This window comes from Alexandromys fortis, unplaced genomic scaffold (assembly GCF_014885135.2).
Source record: "Alexandromys fortis isolate MF-2015 unplaced genomic scaffold, M_Fortis_MF-2015_v1.1 scaffold_97, whole genome shotgun sequence".
NCBI classification, from domain to species: Eukaryota; Metazoa; Chordata; class Mammalia; order Rodentia; family Cricetidae; genus Alexandromys; species Alexandromys fortis.
The window spans coordinates 4493124-4505983 of NW_026067981.1; the positions used below are offsets into that span (position 1 = coordinate 4493124).

Here is a 12860-nt window from a genome sequence, read left to right on the forward strand (position 1 = left end):
GCTAGCCTTGTCTAGCTCACCTTCAGGAAGCCTAGAAGCCAGATTTAGCGGCCTGTGCGCCAGGTGGAATCCTTGCTCTGGCCTCTGGCGCCCCCTGACGTCCTTAGAGGGAACAACCGGCATCGGAGAGGATTTGAAGCCTAACACTTTCGCTTCCATCCTCTATGGCCACTCTCAAAGTAAATATACAGGTAACACCTACAATGCTGCTTGCGAATCAGGCCGTGTGAGAACAAGATACCCTCCCCCGTCAGTACTCTTAGCCCCCGGACGTGGGGCTCTTTGAACTAGATATGACTCGAGGTCCCCGCTGTTTGTGATTGGCGCGCAGGCGATCTGGAGAAGGAGGGCAGGGGTGCGCCTGGGATGGGGTCAGGTAGGAAGTTTAGGGCCTGTGGTCAGGAGCCTAGAGCAAAAGATCTCATCACAGTCCCCCCTAAAAAGCAGATCCCCCTTGCTGGCCATCACCCTTCTTCCTCCCGTGGGCAGTTAGTTTGTGGAGTTCCTGTTCCTTGCATTCCTTGCCAAGGAGTGGAGTAAGCAATCTAGTCTTCCACCGCGGACATTTACTTGCTTTTTACGCTTAGTTTCCAAACTCTACTTCCTGCTTCTGTCCTGTATCCCGCCCCCTCCGCCCCGCCCCCGCAGGGAGTTCCACTGCCACTCCACCGCTTAATCTGATGGGGCGGGGCGCGTGGGAGTTTGCTGCTGAGCCTCCTGCTAAAGGCTAAAGGCATGTCTGAGGCTGGCTAGGTAGGGGCACCGCAGGGTCCCGCTGTGGGGCCCAGGAGAGAAAGCAGAGCCCAGCAGGAGTACCCAGAGGGTAAGTCCGCCTCCACAGCATCCCCCAGGGCTGCTTGCTGGGCCAGCAGGATGGGCAGGAGGCTGACAGCCAGCTGCTGGCGGGCACTCTGCCCACCTGCGCTTTGATCCTCAGAAGCCCGGGTTTTGTTTGGCAATAAGGGAGTGCCTCTAATGTGTCTGGTGGGTCCGTACCTGGCTGGCCCAGCTGTGTTAGCAGATGTCAGGCACTAATAATAGCCGGCCTGTTTCCAAGAAGAAAATCTGCAACTGCCCGACAGGAAGAGAGAGAGAGGAGAGTCAGGGACCGTTCTTCCAGCAGCTTCCAGGTGGACTAAGGCTGCCATTAACCTCCAGGATGGGTGGCTGAAGCAAGCTAGCCAAGAGGGCATGTGATGAAAGTAGAGGGGCCAGGCCACTACCCAAGGACATCAGTGACAACTTTCCCCACTGTGTGTTCTCCCTTCCTCATCCCTAAAGATGCCTCCTGAAGTCTCATGGATACTTTCCATTTCCCCAGTCCAGCACGCTCATCTCTGCTCTAATCCCTGCCACTACCTTCGTCGAGGTGACCTTCAGGTCACAGCCCATATGCTGTGTCCGATCATAATTTTCTGCCCCAGCAGTCTTGTCCCCTGCTCTGCCATCGCTTCATTGTCTTTTGTCCCCTATTGGACTCCTTGATCCACTCGGAGTGTCACCCCAGTGCCCAGCATTGTTGGGTAGATCCCGGCTACCTAACAACATTTATAGAACCACCCACACCCCTCAATGTGACCTGAACAAGGCTGAGGAGAGACACAGGCTTAGAATCTCAAGAAGCCTGGGGCACCAAGGACAGACGGTTGGCGGCAGCGGTTTCTGGGGTTCATAAACATTTCTGATGGCATGCCTTTGATCCCTGCGGCCCACTCCCATCTCTTCGCTCTCATTTACCCCCCCCCCCAGCAGGAAGGTCTGCCCTCCTGGGGTCCCTCTTTCTCTCTAGCCACTTGTGCTGATCCATTTTATTAGCAAAGCAGGGGGAGCAGGCAGTGTTAGACTCGCAGAGGATGACCTGAAGGAGCTGTAGCTGAGGGCTGCAGAGATCTGCGAACCTAGTGTGAGGAAACCCCGCCCCGCACTTATGGTTTTAAAACATTATTAAAACCAGAAAATGAAAGGGGAGGGAGAAGGTCTCCAGAGAGGGGGGGAGCGGGTAAACATGATAAAAATAAATTGCATACATGTATGAATTTTCAAAGAATAAAAAATATTATACACCTGCCTCCTCCCTCTAAAGAAAAGAAAGCATTGGCGATAGTATTGTGTGGTCTACCGAGCCTACAATTCCCATAAGGCCCTTTACAGGACAGTCTTGCTGTCCCCTAACTTTAGAGATCAGGAACACTGTGATCTCTGCCAACAACAGAGAGCTCATATGCGTCAGTAGAGCAAGCCCTGGTTCTGGACCAGAAGAGAAATACCTGGGTTCTAATCCCACCTCCGCTAGGACCCGAGAACAAGTGTCCCTTCTGTGCTCCATGGCCCCCATCTGTATAATGCTATGTTGGGCATGTTCAAACTCCCACAATTCCCGAGAGCACCAGAAGCCACTACCAACCAGCCTGTCATGGAGACTATTTACCTTGGATGGTTTGTTAGCCAACAAACTCTCCATGACCCCAGTGACGTGTGAAACCAAAGTGATTCTACCAAAGCTCAGCTCGGAGAACCCACGATAGCGCTGAGTTACACGCAAAGCGTGGGTGAGCCCACAGCAGCCACAGCGCTGGGATCCACCTCCGCATGGACGGCTTCTCCGTGGCTGTATAGACGAACAATGCCCCCTTCACTTAGCCTTCCACAGTCTGCATACACCATATGCTAGCACCTCCCGAGACAAGACATGAACAATTCAGGCAGAATTACTTACAAGTGGTCACTGGTGCTTGGTGGAGTGGCTGGAAGCTCAGGCGAGAGTTCCACAGCCCTGCTCAGCCCCTGCTCCTCTGAGGACGCGTTAGCAGCCCACAAGCCCGGCCTTGAGGGTCCCTGGAGTCACGGCTTCTCTGATGAAGTTGACGCTGCTGTGCTAGGAAGGGCGCACTATACAACACAGTGTCAGGTGCTGCCCATTTGAGAGAGTGAGATGACCGTGGACATTTTGGGGGGGGGGAGTTAACTTGATAACATTAAATCTCACCTCTAGGCTGTAAGTTTCTGCCGGCCTCTGCGTGTGTGATGGGAGAGATGGGCTGATAGCTATTGGGGCGGGCAGTGACTGTCCCCATGCCATTCACGCCTCTCTTGCGGTCTCTTTCCTTCCCAGTGCCGCCCTCCAAGCCAGACTGCGGCATCATAGGGGAGACGGTGATTGGGAACAACATCAACCTGACCTGCCGGTCTGCAGAGGGCTCGCCGAGCCCACAGTACAGCTGGAAGAGCTACAACGCCCAGAACCAGGAGCGGCCGCTCACCCAACCAGGTGACCTGGGACAACAGGGAAGGCGGCTGTGCTCCACCTGTGGGTGCACCTGACTAGCTAGGGCTAAGGGAGACAGCGGCTGACCAGGCAATCCAAGCACCATTTCCTCAGTCCTGCCCTTGTGCCATTTCGCATGGTTTCTCAAGGCATTTGTTTCCCATACGAATACCTACCGGCTCCCGGCTGCCAAAGACAGAAGTGACTCGCAAGTGATAGCTCTTCTATTCTTCCCACCCCCACTTCGATTCTCCTGAGCAAGTGTGTCCTGCTAAGCATTCTGTGCAGAAACACTGGGGCTTGCTCTTTGAAGCGTTATGACAGCCTACAGTCCACTTTTGAGGCGGGGGATTTCCTAGTCCCCTTTCCTATCCGGGGCCAGTCCATCTCAGACACCACCACAAGCACACCATGGACTGTGAGGACCCCCATTCTCAGAGCATGCCACGGCAGATTTAACTAGTGTTGCCAGGAGACCCGTTTTGTACTGGGCAGCCAATATTTGACCTTTTGGTCAGGAAACAAACTAGAAGGAGGAAAAGGAAGAGGCGTAGTAGCCAGGAGAGGAAGAAAGGGGAGAGGAAGAGGAGAAGGGGCGGAGCTGGGAATGTGTAAACACTCTGCTGCCGTTCTGTCCACCTGTGTGTGGAAATCCCCTGGGCTCTCCCCGGCCATGGCTGCACCAGAGACCTCAGGCAGGAACAGAAAGGCCCGGAAGATGCCTCTAAGGTTTAGCCCTGAGGTCTTTCAGTCCTCTGTGTGTGGAAATGGAACGGAGCTCTGAGAGCAAAGCCCGTGGGTAGACACTATACTTGGCTTTTTCTTTGGGCCACCAGCTCAATAATAAGAAAACTTATTAGAGTATGAAAGCTCGGCCTTGGCCTGAGCTTGTTCTCAACTAGCTCTTATAATTTAAATTAACCCACTTATATTAATCTGGGTTCTGCCACCCCACGTCACCTTTCCGTTCAGTAGGGCACGTGCAACTTGCTCAGAGTCTGCTGGCGAAATTCGCACGTCTACCTTTCTTCTTCTCTTCCTCTACCTCTCCCTGGAAATCCTGCCTATCTCTCCAGCCTAGTGATTGGCCATTCAGATCTTTACTAGACCAATCAGAAGATGCTTTAGGCAGAGACACACTGTAAATGACACTGGACAACAGGACACACCTGTTTGAGAAGCTGACCGGAGGGAGGGAAGAACACACGGGACCTGAGGAAGTCCGATAGACAAATGCCCCGCTCCTTAGGCTTCCATCAAACCAGAATGGATTTTATCCGGCTATTTTCAACTATTTGGAGGCCAACCAATAACTTCTTAAAAACAAGTTCATAGCCGGGCGGTGGTGGCGCACGCCTTTAATCCCAGCACTTGGGAGGCAGAGGCAGGTGGATCTCTGTGAGTTCGAGACCAGCCTGGTCTACAAGAGGTAGTTCCAGGACAGGCTCCAAAACCACAGAGAAACCCTGTCTCGAAAAATCAAAAAAAAAAAAAAAACAACAACAAGTTCATAGTTGGGCAGGTGCTGGTGGCACACGCCTTTAATTCCAGCACTTGCAAGGCAGAGGCAGGAGGATCTCTATGAGTTCAAGGCCAGCCTGGTCTACTGAGTGAGTTCCAGAACAGCCAGGGCTACACAGAGAAACCTTGTCTTAAAACAACAAAACCCCACAAAAAAAAAAAAAAACAAAACAAAACAAACAACAATAACAAAAAACAACATGAAAATCAAAGTTAGTAGAACTCATTTGACTTAAGGTAAAAGATGATGCAATATGAATCCCACAGGCTTCCGGCTTTGCTGGCGTGTTTCTGGTTGCTGATTTTAAAAACATGCTTAAAATTGCCTTTTTTTTAGTGTATGCATTGTATATATGTGCAAGCATACCACAGTGAGAGGCCAGAGGGCAACCCGCAGAGCTGCTTCTCTCCCATCATGTGAATCCCAGGGGCTGAACCTGGACTCAGGTTGTCCCAATTGGCAGCAGGTGCTTTTACCCAAAGAGTCATCTCACCGGGCCCTGGACTGCAAGGATTTGAGTGTCTGGATCTTTGTTGAAATCACCTGGAAGGTGTCCTCAAACTCTGTAGTCTCCTTGCTCTACCCTTGATTCTTGCTAGTCGTTGTTTGAGAACATAACCACGCGTCCTCCAGCAAAGTGTGCACAGTGGGGTCCAGGGCTGAAGGTCGTGAGGTCACGAACCACAGTGCCTGACCTACAGTGCTGTGTGACTGACTGCTTAAGAGCAGCCAGGGGCTCGAATCCTGGCTGTGCTGCTGGTTATGTGCCTTTGTCTCCACATCTGTCAAATGGGCACAGCACCAGTGTTCAGCTCGTGCTGTGGCTGTGAAGGGAGACCCGAAGTCCACAGAACACCAAGGTCAGTGCTGTGGGCAGCACAGGACCCAGTCAACTCTAGGTATTGTTAGCTCAGCATGCCCTTCAGGGTAAAAACCAGCATGGGACCCATGACATGAGTGTGGCTGAGGGGGAGGATGCGTGCCCTTGCGGAGACGATGTGAGAGGCTGTTGATGGGAAAGATAGGAGAGATGGAGAGGGGCCTGGGTGTCAGCCTAGGAGGTCAGACTTTTCTCTGTAAGCACTGGGCTCCTCCAGGAAGCCTCACAGGTGCCCACCTCCATCACAGGAAGTTAGGGACCAAAACTTAGTTTCCTTATTGACCGAATGTGGGTGAATCCGAGGGCGTGGAAGGAGGTTAAAGTAAGATTTGCTTCTCTGCTTTATCCAGCCCCGAGCTCAGATTTTCTCTGTCAGAATTCAGACAAGAAGATGGCTGCTGCGGTACAATATCTTGTGCTGGCCACATTGTAAATGCAGTCAGGAAGGAGAGAGAGAGACAGAGACAGAGAGACAGAGACAGACGGACAGCAAGATAGACAGACAGATGTACAGACATTCTCCTTTTTATTCAACCTCGTCTTCCAGCCCAGGGATGGCTGCCCACAGCTAAGTGGATCTTTCCGCTGTAATTAATTTAACCTAGACTGCTCCACACAACCATGCCCAAGGCTGTCTTGATCTGGAATCCCTTACCAGCATGGCCAGAAGCTTATCCGCTAGCTTCAGACTGGCAGTATTAACCATGGACGTGGTGATCACCATGCCGTCTTGTGTCTGGACAATGTGATGGAGGGGGCCGTTCCCAAGGCCTCTTGTTCCTAGAGTGCCCTGCAGAGAGCCCCAGAGTCCTGCTGTGACTTCACAGCTGTAAGTCACCCACAAGTTCTCCCATCCTGAAAAACAGACAAACAAAACCCACAGAACAATAACAACACACCATAACCAAAGCTGAGATGGTGCTGTTACCCTCCTCGGAGGAAGAGGTTGTCTCCCGCAGGAGGGCTCTGAGGATGCTTGAGGAACTGTGCTCCAGTGAGTGAGTTTCAGGAGGGAAGGACCAGGAATTTGGATGTTAAGGAAGGAGACTGGAACACTTTAGGGGAGGAGGCCGTGGGAACAGTGATGGGTCCACCCCAGACCCTGGGATGAGATGTGATCCAGAGCTTACTGACCAGCCTTGGTGGGAGGGGAGAGAAAGAGCAGATCCTGTGAATTCAACATCAATATCTTAGGGTGGTCAGGGCTTCAGCAGAGGACAGATGTCTGTCATGCATTTCCTACACTGACCACAAGATGTCGCCACAGCAACAGGAAACTGGGTTTCAGAAACTGGCTCTTTCCAGAAGGGAAGGGAGCCTGGGATCCCCAGTTCAATCAAAGCCAATTGGTGGCATGGGGTGAGTGCTATTTCAAACAGAGAAGTTTCTAGAACCCATTGTTTGCTTCAAAGACTAGGGGAAGAATGGAGTTGGCTCATACATCAGGAACCCCCAGGATTCACCCTAAGCACGGCCTAGAGCTGCCCTAGGGTGCTGTGGACGCCTGATTCACAGAGCAGCACACTTCAAGGGGAATCTGATGCCAGCACACGGCCTCCTAAACACACCTGTGTCACAGAGCATTCTGTAAAGTGTGTTTCTTAACAATTCTCTTAAGAATAACCAAGTCCAACAGGGTCAGAGAACAGGAATGTTAATAGTCTGGACCTCAACCCGGGGTTCCCATTGCTCCCAGCATGGTAAAACGCCCGTAGGCCACGCCCCTTAAGCTTCACAACCACAGGGACTTCCACACTTGCTGTGCTTGCAGACACATCTCCAGAATCACATGTAAATATCACACGTAAGGGATTTGCCAGAAAACACTCGGGAATGGGCTTCTAGACTCCCAGGGCTGTCACATTGTACAGAGAATAGGGCCTTGGGTTCTAAGGGAAGAATATGGAATAAGTAGTATGTTTTTTGACAAGAAGAGAAGAAAATAAAATCAATGTGCTGTGAATAAGGATGATTTGATCTTATTCTCGCTCTTGTGAGAGGCCTCCTCTGACCCCCAGACAAGAGTAAACCCCTTCGCTATGAGTTCAGATACAACCTCCATCTTGAACCATAACTGCTCATAAAACCACCATTGTTTCATGTGCGTCTTCCTTTGTAGGTCGGAGACGCCAAAGGACAGGGACTCTCCTCACTTTGTTTGGAGCCGTGATTGGAATGTAGATGTTTTTGGTTTGGAGTGGATTAACATGACAGTTTTACGTCATACATAAATTCTTACCATAGGCATACATTGCAAAGGTGTCTTTAAAGCCTCTGTTTACGTATTATTAGTGTGCATGCGTGTGTATACACATGTACATAGCACTAGGAAGGGCATAGGATGCCTCCCAGAAGCCAGTTCTCTCCTCCCGTTGGGAAATTCGAGTTGGGGGTACTGGCATGGCAATACCTCCGATCAAGGATGTTGGGGGGCGGAAACAATGCGATGCTGAGACACCGTATGACACAGTATTTCCAGAACATGGAGAAAGGACCCTGTGTGGACTGACCTTGGCTTTGCACACGTGCAGCAAGAGATAAAACTGGTGCAGTTGCAGAATCGGATCTGTAGCTCTGTTATTGTATTAGAAGCTCAGAATTCAGGGCTGAGGGGCGGGGGGGGGAGCACAGCCAGTAAAACACTTACAGTGAAATCATGAGGACCTGGGTTTGATCCTCAGCAACCACATAAAAGCGGGCTTGGCAGCACCTGCTGTAACCCCAGCCCTGGGGATGCAGAGACAGGATCTCCAGGGTTCACTGAGCACCCACCAAGCAGCCGAAACAGTGAGCTCCGGGTTCATCAAGAGACCTGATCTCAAACAGTAAGATGGAAAAGCGATTGACGACTCCCGATGTTAACTTCCAGCCCCCACATGTGTATACATCCGTGCATGTATACTTACCCACATGTACACATGCACACACACGTGAGCTGGCTACTGTGGATTAGAGACAGCTTCTGAAATGTCTACAGGGCTGCAGTGGGTCTCTCTTGATGACTTAGAACACACCCGGGGGGGGGGTGTGTGTGTGATTGCAACACCTAGTGGCAGCCGGGTCCTGACGAGGCTGACATTGCACTCCTGACAAAGGCCTTTGAGAGCAGGACACACATCTAGGCTGTCTAGGTACAAACCCATGGGACCGTCTTGTGAGGACATCTGTGTCCTCGGGCTTGGCGTGGGCTGTTTTCACTCTCACTCCCCGATGAGGGTGGTGACCGGTGAGGAGGAAGCGTCTAAACTGACACTGTCCCCTAACTCCCCAATACCCGTATCCATACCCCACACCTGACACATCACATATGCGCATTCCCCTTTAATACGCATCTATGTTTCCCAAGTCCTGACTGCACATCGGGCATTCTACTGGGCATTTATATTAATTATTGATGCCTCATTCCAGGCTCACAAGTTCCTTGCCAGGCAGGTGTTACCATTTCTAATTATAGATGAGAAAATAGCTTCAAAGACGGCCAAGTTACTTGCCAAATACATCAACTAAGTGGAAAAGGCCAGACTCGACACCTAGGGTCCTGACTGGATTTGAAGCCCTTCAGTATTGTGATCCCCCAGTGGCCTAGGAGGTCTTTTTTCCTACATTACAAATCAGCTTGGCTAGTTCAGAGGGCTCAGGCCTCCTAGCCTTGGGCCGTACATACTCTACCCTAACACCATTTTTTTTTTTTTTTTTTTTTGTAATTGAGCTATACATTTTTCTCTGTTCCCCTCCCAACCTCCCTCTCCTTCAACACTCTCCCAAGGTCCCCATGCTCCCAATTTACTCAGGAGATCTTGTCTTTTTCTACTCCCCACATAGATTAGATCTATGTATGTCTCTCTTAGGGTCCTCATTGTTGTCTAGGTTCTCTGGGATTGTGATTTGTGGGCTGGTTTTCTTTGCTTACACCTGTAAGAATGGCCAAGATCAAAAACACTGATGACAACTTACGCTGGAGAGGTTGTGGGGTAAAGGGAACACTCCTGCATTGCTGGTGGGAATGCAAGCTGGTACAGCCACTTTGGATGTCAGTGGGGCAATTTCTCAGAAAATTAGGAAACACCTCCTCAAGACCCAGCAATACCACTTTTGGTATATATCCAAAGGATGCTCATTCTGTTCATAGCAGCATTGTTTGTCATAGCCAGAACCTGGAAACAACCTACATGCCCTTTGACCTAACGCCATCTTTTCACCCTGCCGCTCTTCCTTCAGCCTCGGGCCAGCTGTTGCTTTTGAAGAACATCACCACAGAAATGGCGGGCTACTATGTCTGCACTTCCAGCAACGAAGTGGGAGTGGAGTCCTGCAACATCACAGTGGCTCCCAGACAGCGTAAGAGCAGGGTGGGGAGGGAGGGTACGAGGCCCAGAGGTGGCTGATGGAGGTGAACGAGCTGACTGCTGTGACCCTGGACAGATGACTCCTGGCCCAGGCTTTCCTCTCCCTGAGGTCAGCCCAGCTCCTCCCGTTCTTTGGAAATAGAGCCTGGGGCAGACTTCTGGAGATCTCTTCAGCCATGCCTGTCTCGAGGGCCCCTCAGAGAGCGTGAGCAAAGTGCCTAGAACCCGCTGCCTTGGTCCAAACCCTAGTCTCTTTTTGTGGGGAGAAGGGAGACCACCGCTACTTCAAGCGTCAGCTGACAGCTGGCATAGCTAACACTAAGGGTCTCGGCAGAGCCTGAGCAGCCCAGTATCAGGTCTGACTCTCCTTGCTTGCTCCTCTCTCCTTAAGAGTGTCCTCAGATCTGTCTAACCACAATCTTCCAGGGCCACGACCTTTGCAGAGGGTTACAGAGGTCTGTAGCCATTGCCCCCTAGGCTGGTAGAAGAGCTGGTACTCCAGAGGCTGGGAGGGACCAGCCTGCTGTGCCCTGCACCGGTCTGTGGTTCCTCACCTCTAGCCTGGCTTTCTTCTCTGTTGCCAGGGGTTGAGTCGGGGGGTGAGGGGGGGCTAGAGTCAGGGCTCAGGAGGTCTAGCTGCTCCATCCTCTCGTAGCTTCCATGAACATTGCGCTGTATGCGGGCATCGCGGGAGGTGTGTTCGCGGCCCTCATCATCATCGGCATCATTGTCTACTGCTGCTGCTGCCGGGACAAGGATGAAAAGGCCGAGGACATGGAGGATGCGAGGCCGTAAGTGTGCGGGGACAGGGGGCCCCTTGGGAAGATCCAGAGGGAAATAGACATCCCAGCTCCTCAGGTACCCCCACTCAGCACCCCGGGAGTCTTCCCTAGTCGCAGTTGAGGAATGAGCAGCTCACGCAAATCAAGGGTGGACCTCAGTCCTGCCCTTGTCTCCCACACTTTGATCTCTAGGCAGGCCTTCTCGTGGCAAGCCAAGGGTCAGGTTTAGGCTGAAACACACACACTACTCCCACAGTCTCCTCGCCACGAGTGGAGTATTCTTGTAAGATCTCACTGTGCACTCCTAAACCAGGCCTGCATCGCGGAGTCCCTTTGCCGCTCCTGGGTGGGGTTGATGGCTGGACCAGTTTACCCTCCCCCCCAGCTCCTCACCGCCATGAGGGTTAACCTTCTCTTCTTCCTCCATTGCCCTGTAGGAACCGAGCTGCTTACCAAAAGCCTCAAGAGCAGCGGAGAGAAGTTTCCAGAGAGAGGGAAGACAAAGATGACTACAGGAATGATGACCGGAGGAGCTCAGGGCATAGCTCTCTTGACCAGCCCTTCAAGTGAAGGGGCTGCTGCCCAATGGAGGGGAGGGCTAGGCTCCAGCCTCCTGCTCTGGCCTCTTTTTCTTTCTAGCCCCGTAATCCTGCCCCTTCCCAGCCATTGGCGGAGTGGATCTTCGAGTGTGTGTGTGTGTGTGTGTGTGTGTGTGTGTGTGTGTGTGTGTGTTTCTGGGGAGCATCACTGGCCTGGCAGCATGGGTCCTACCTGTTACCCTGATGACCACACTGAAAGGACCCTTGCTAATTGCTAATTCTGACTCAGGGTTGGGCCTCCTCCTGGGACCAGACAGCACCCTCTGCTTCCCTTATGGTTGTTGGCAGGGGCTTGGGGAAACTCAGCACTGAGCAGGGGCTCCTTCTGTTCAGAGCTCCTCATGCAGGCAGTGCCAGCTTCAGAGGGGGGGGGGTCTGCCCTGCCCACCACGCCCAGCACTCATAGAGAACCTGGGAATGGGTTGCACTCAATATTTGTGTTGAATGAAGGAGAGGCATCAAGGATACAGTGGAGCCCCTGTGATCAACCCTGCTTCATCTTGCCCTCCATGCTTGGGGGTCACAGTGGCCTCCAGCTGCTCTCTCAGCCTCGTCTTCGGCCATATTGCTCCTGCTCCCAGACGCATGCCTTCTCAGGACTTCCCCGAACACAGTTCAGCCCTGTCTGTAAAAATCCTGCCTGTCCTTACAGCCCACCACTCACAGATCCCAACTGCTTTTCTTGATCCTGTTGTGACCACTCCCATGCAGGGAAACAGCAAAGTCACGTTGTCCTACATCCAAACCTGCGTAACAGGCAAGACCATCAGGGCCCTGCTTCCTGCTGGAATAGAGTAGGTAGCCCTGGAACAGGCTCTGGGCACTTGCCATCATAGGCAGGGCTTTTTCTCTGGGTTGTGACTTGGGACACCTGATGTCTCCACCCAAGCCCTGTGCTAGTCTGGTAAGGTGGGCAGACTAATTTAAAATGAACAACACACACAAGCTCACTTGCCTCCCACCCCTGCCCAGCCATTGGCCTCCGAATGCCAGCTGAGGCTCGCTGCCCTGCCTGCAGCCCTCAGCCTCCACCCCTTCCCCTCTGGTAAGTTCTTTCAGCTCTCCAGGGCTCAGGCCAGACAGGCTGCTCCAAATGTGTTTTAGCATCTGATCACTAGGAAAGCAAATGTATAAATCCCTTGTCCCGTCTGATTTTATTTACATGTATATTTTTATAGACTTTGCTAAACCCCTTGTTTAATTCAAAATGTTTCCTTATCAATAAAGTTACCGGTGGAAATTCACTTTTCTTTGTTCATCTTTTGTTCATGCCAAGTATACCCACTGTCTAGCAGGTCTGTGAGGTGAGGTGACCAGGTAGAGAATCTTGGGGTTCCATTACTTGTGGTCAGGGCCAGCAGTAGCTCTCAAGGTTGTTGGGGACAGGACAGAGCTCAGCCTGGTGGTGGAGGTAGACTGTGAGATGAGAGCCTGCAGGGTCAGAAGACCTAGCAGGCCTGGGCGAC

At 52.0% G+C, this 12860-nt stretch overlaps 1 protein-coding gene across 1 annotated transcript in view; it reads left to right on the forward strand.

Moving 5' to 3' along the window:
• Positions 1 to 12638, forward strand: part of Gpa33 (glycoprotein A33) — a 36825-nt gene extending 24187 nt beyond the window's left edge. The window contains exons 4-7 of the mRNA XM_050158360.1: positions 3113 to 3268; positions 9886 to 10005; positions 10669 to 10804; positions 11233 to 12638. Of these exons, the coding sequence (XP_050014317.1) occupies positions 3113 to 3268; positions 9886 to 10005; positions 10669 to 10804; positions 11233 to 11365 (545 nt within the window). The 3' untranslated portion in view covers positions 11366 to 12638. The remainder of the gene's footprint in view (positions 1 to 3112; positions 3269 to 9885; positions 10006 to 10668; positions 10805 to 11232) is intronic.
• Positions 12639 to 12860: the final 222 nt, after the last annotated feature.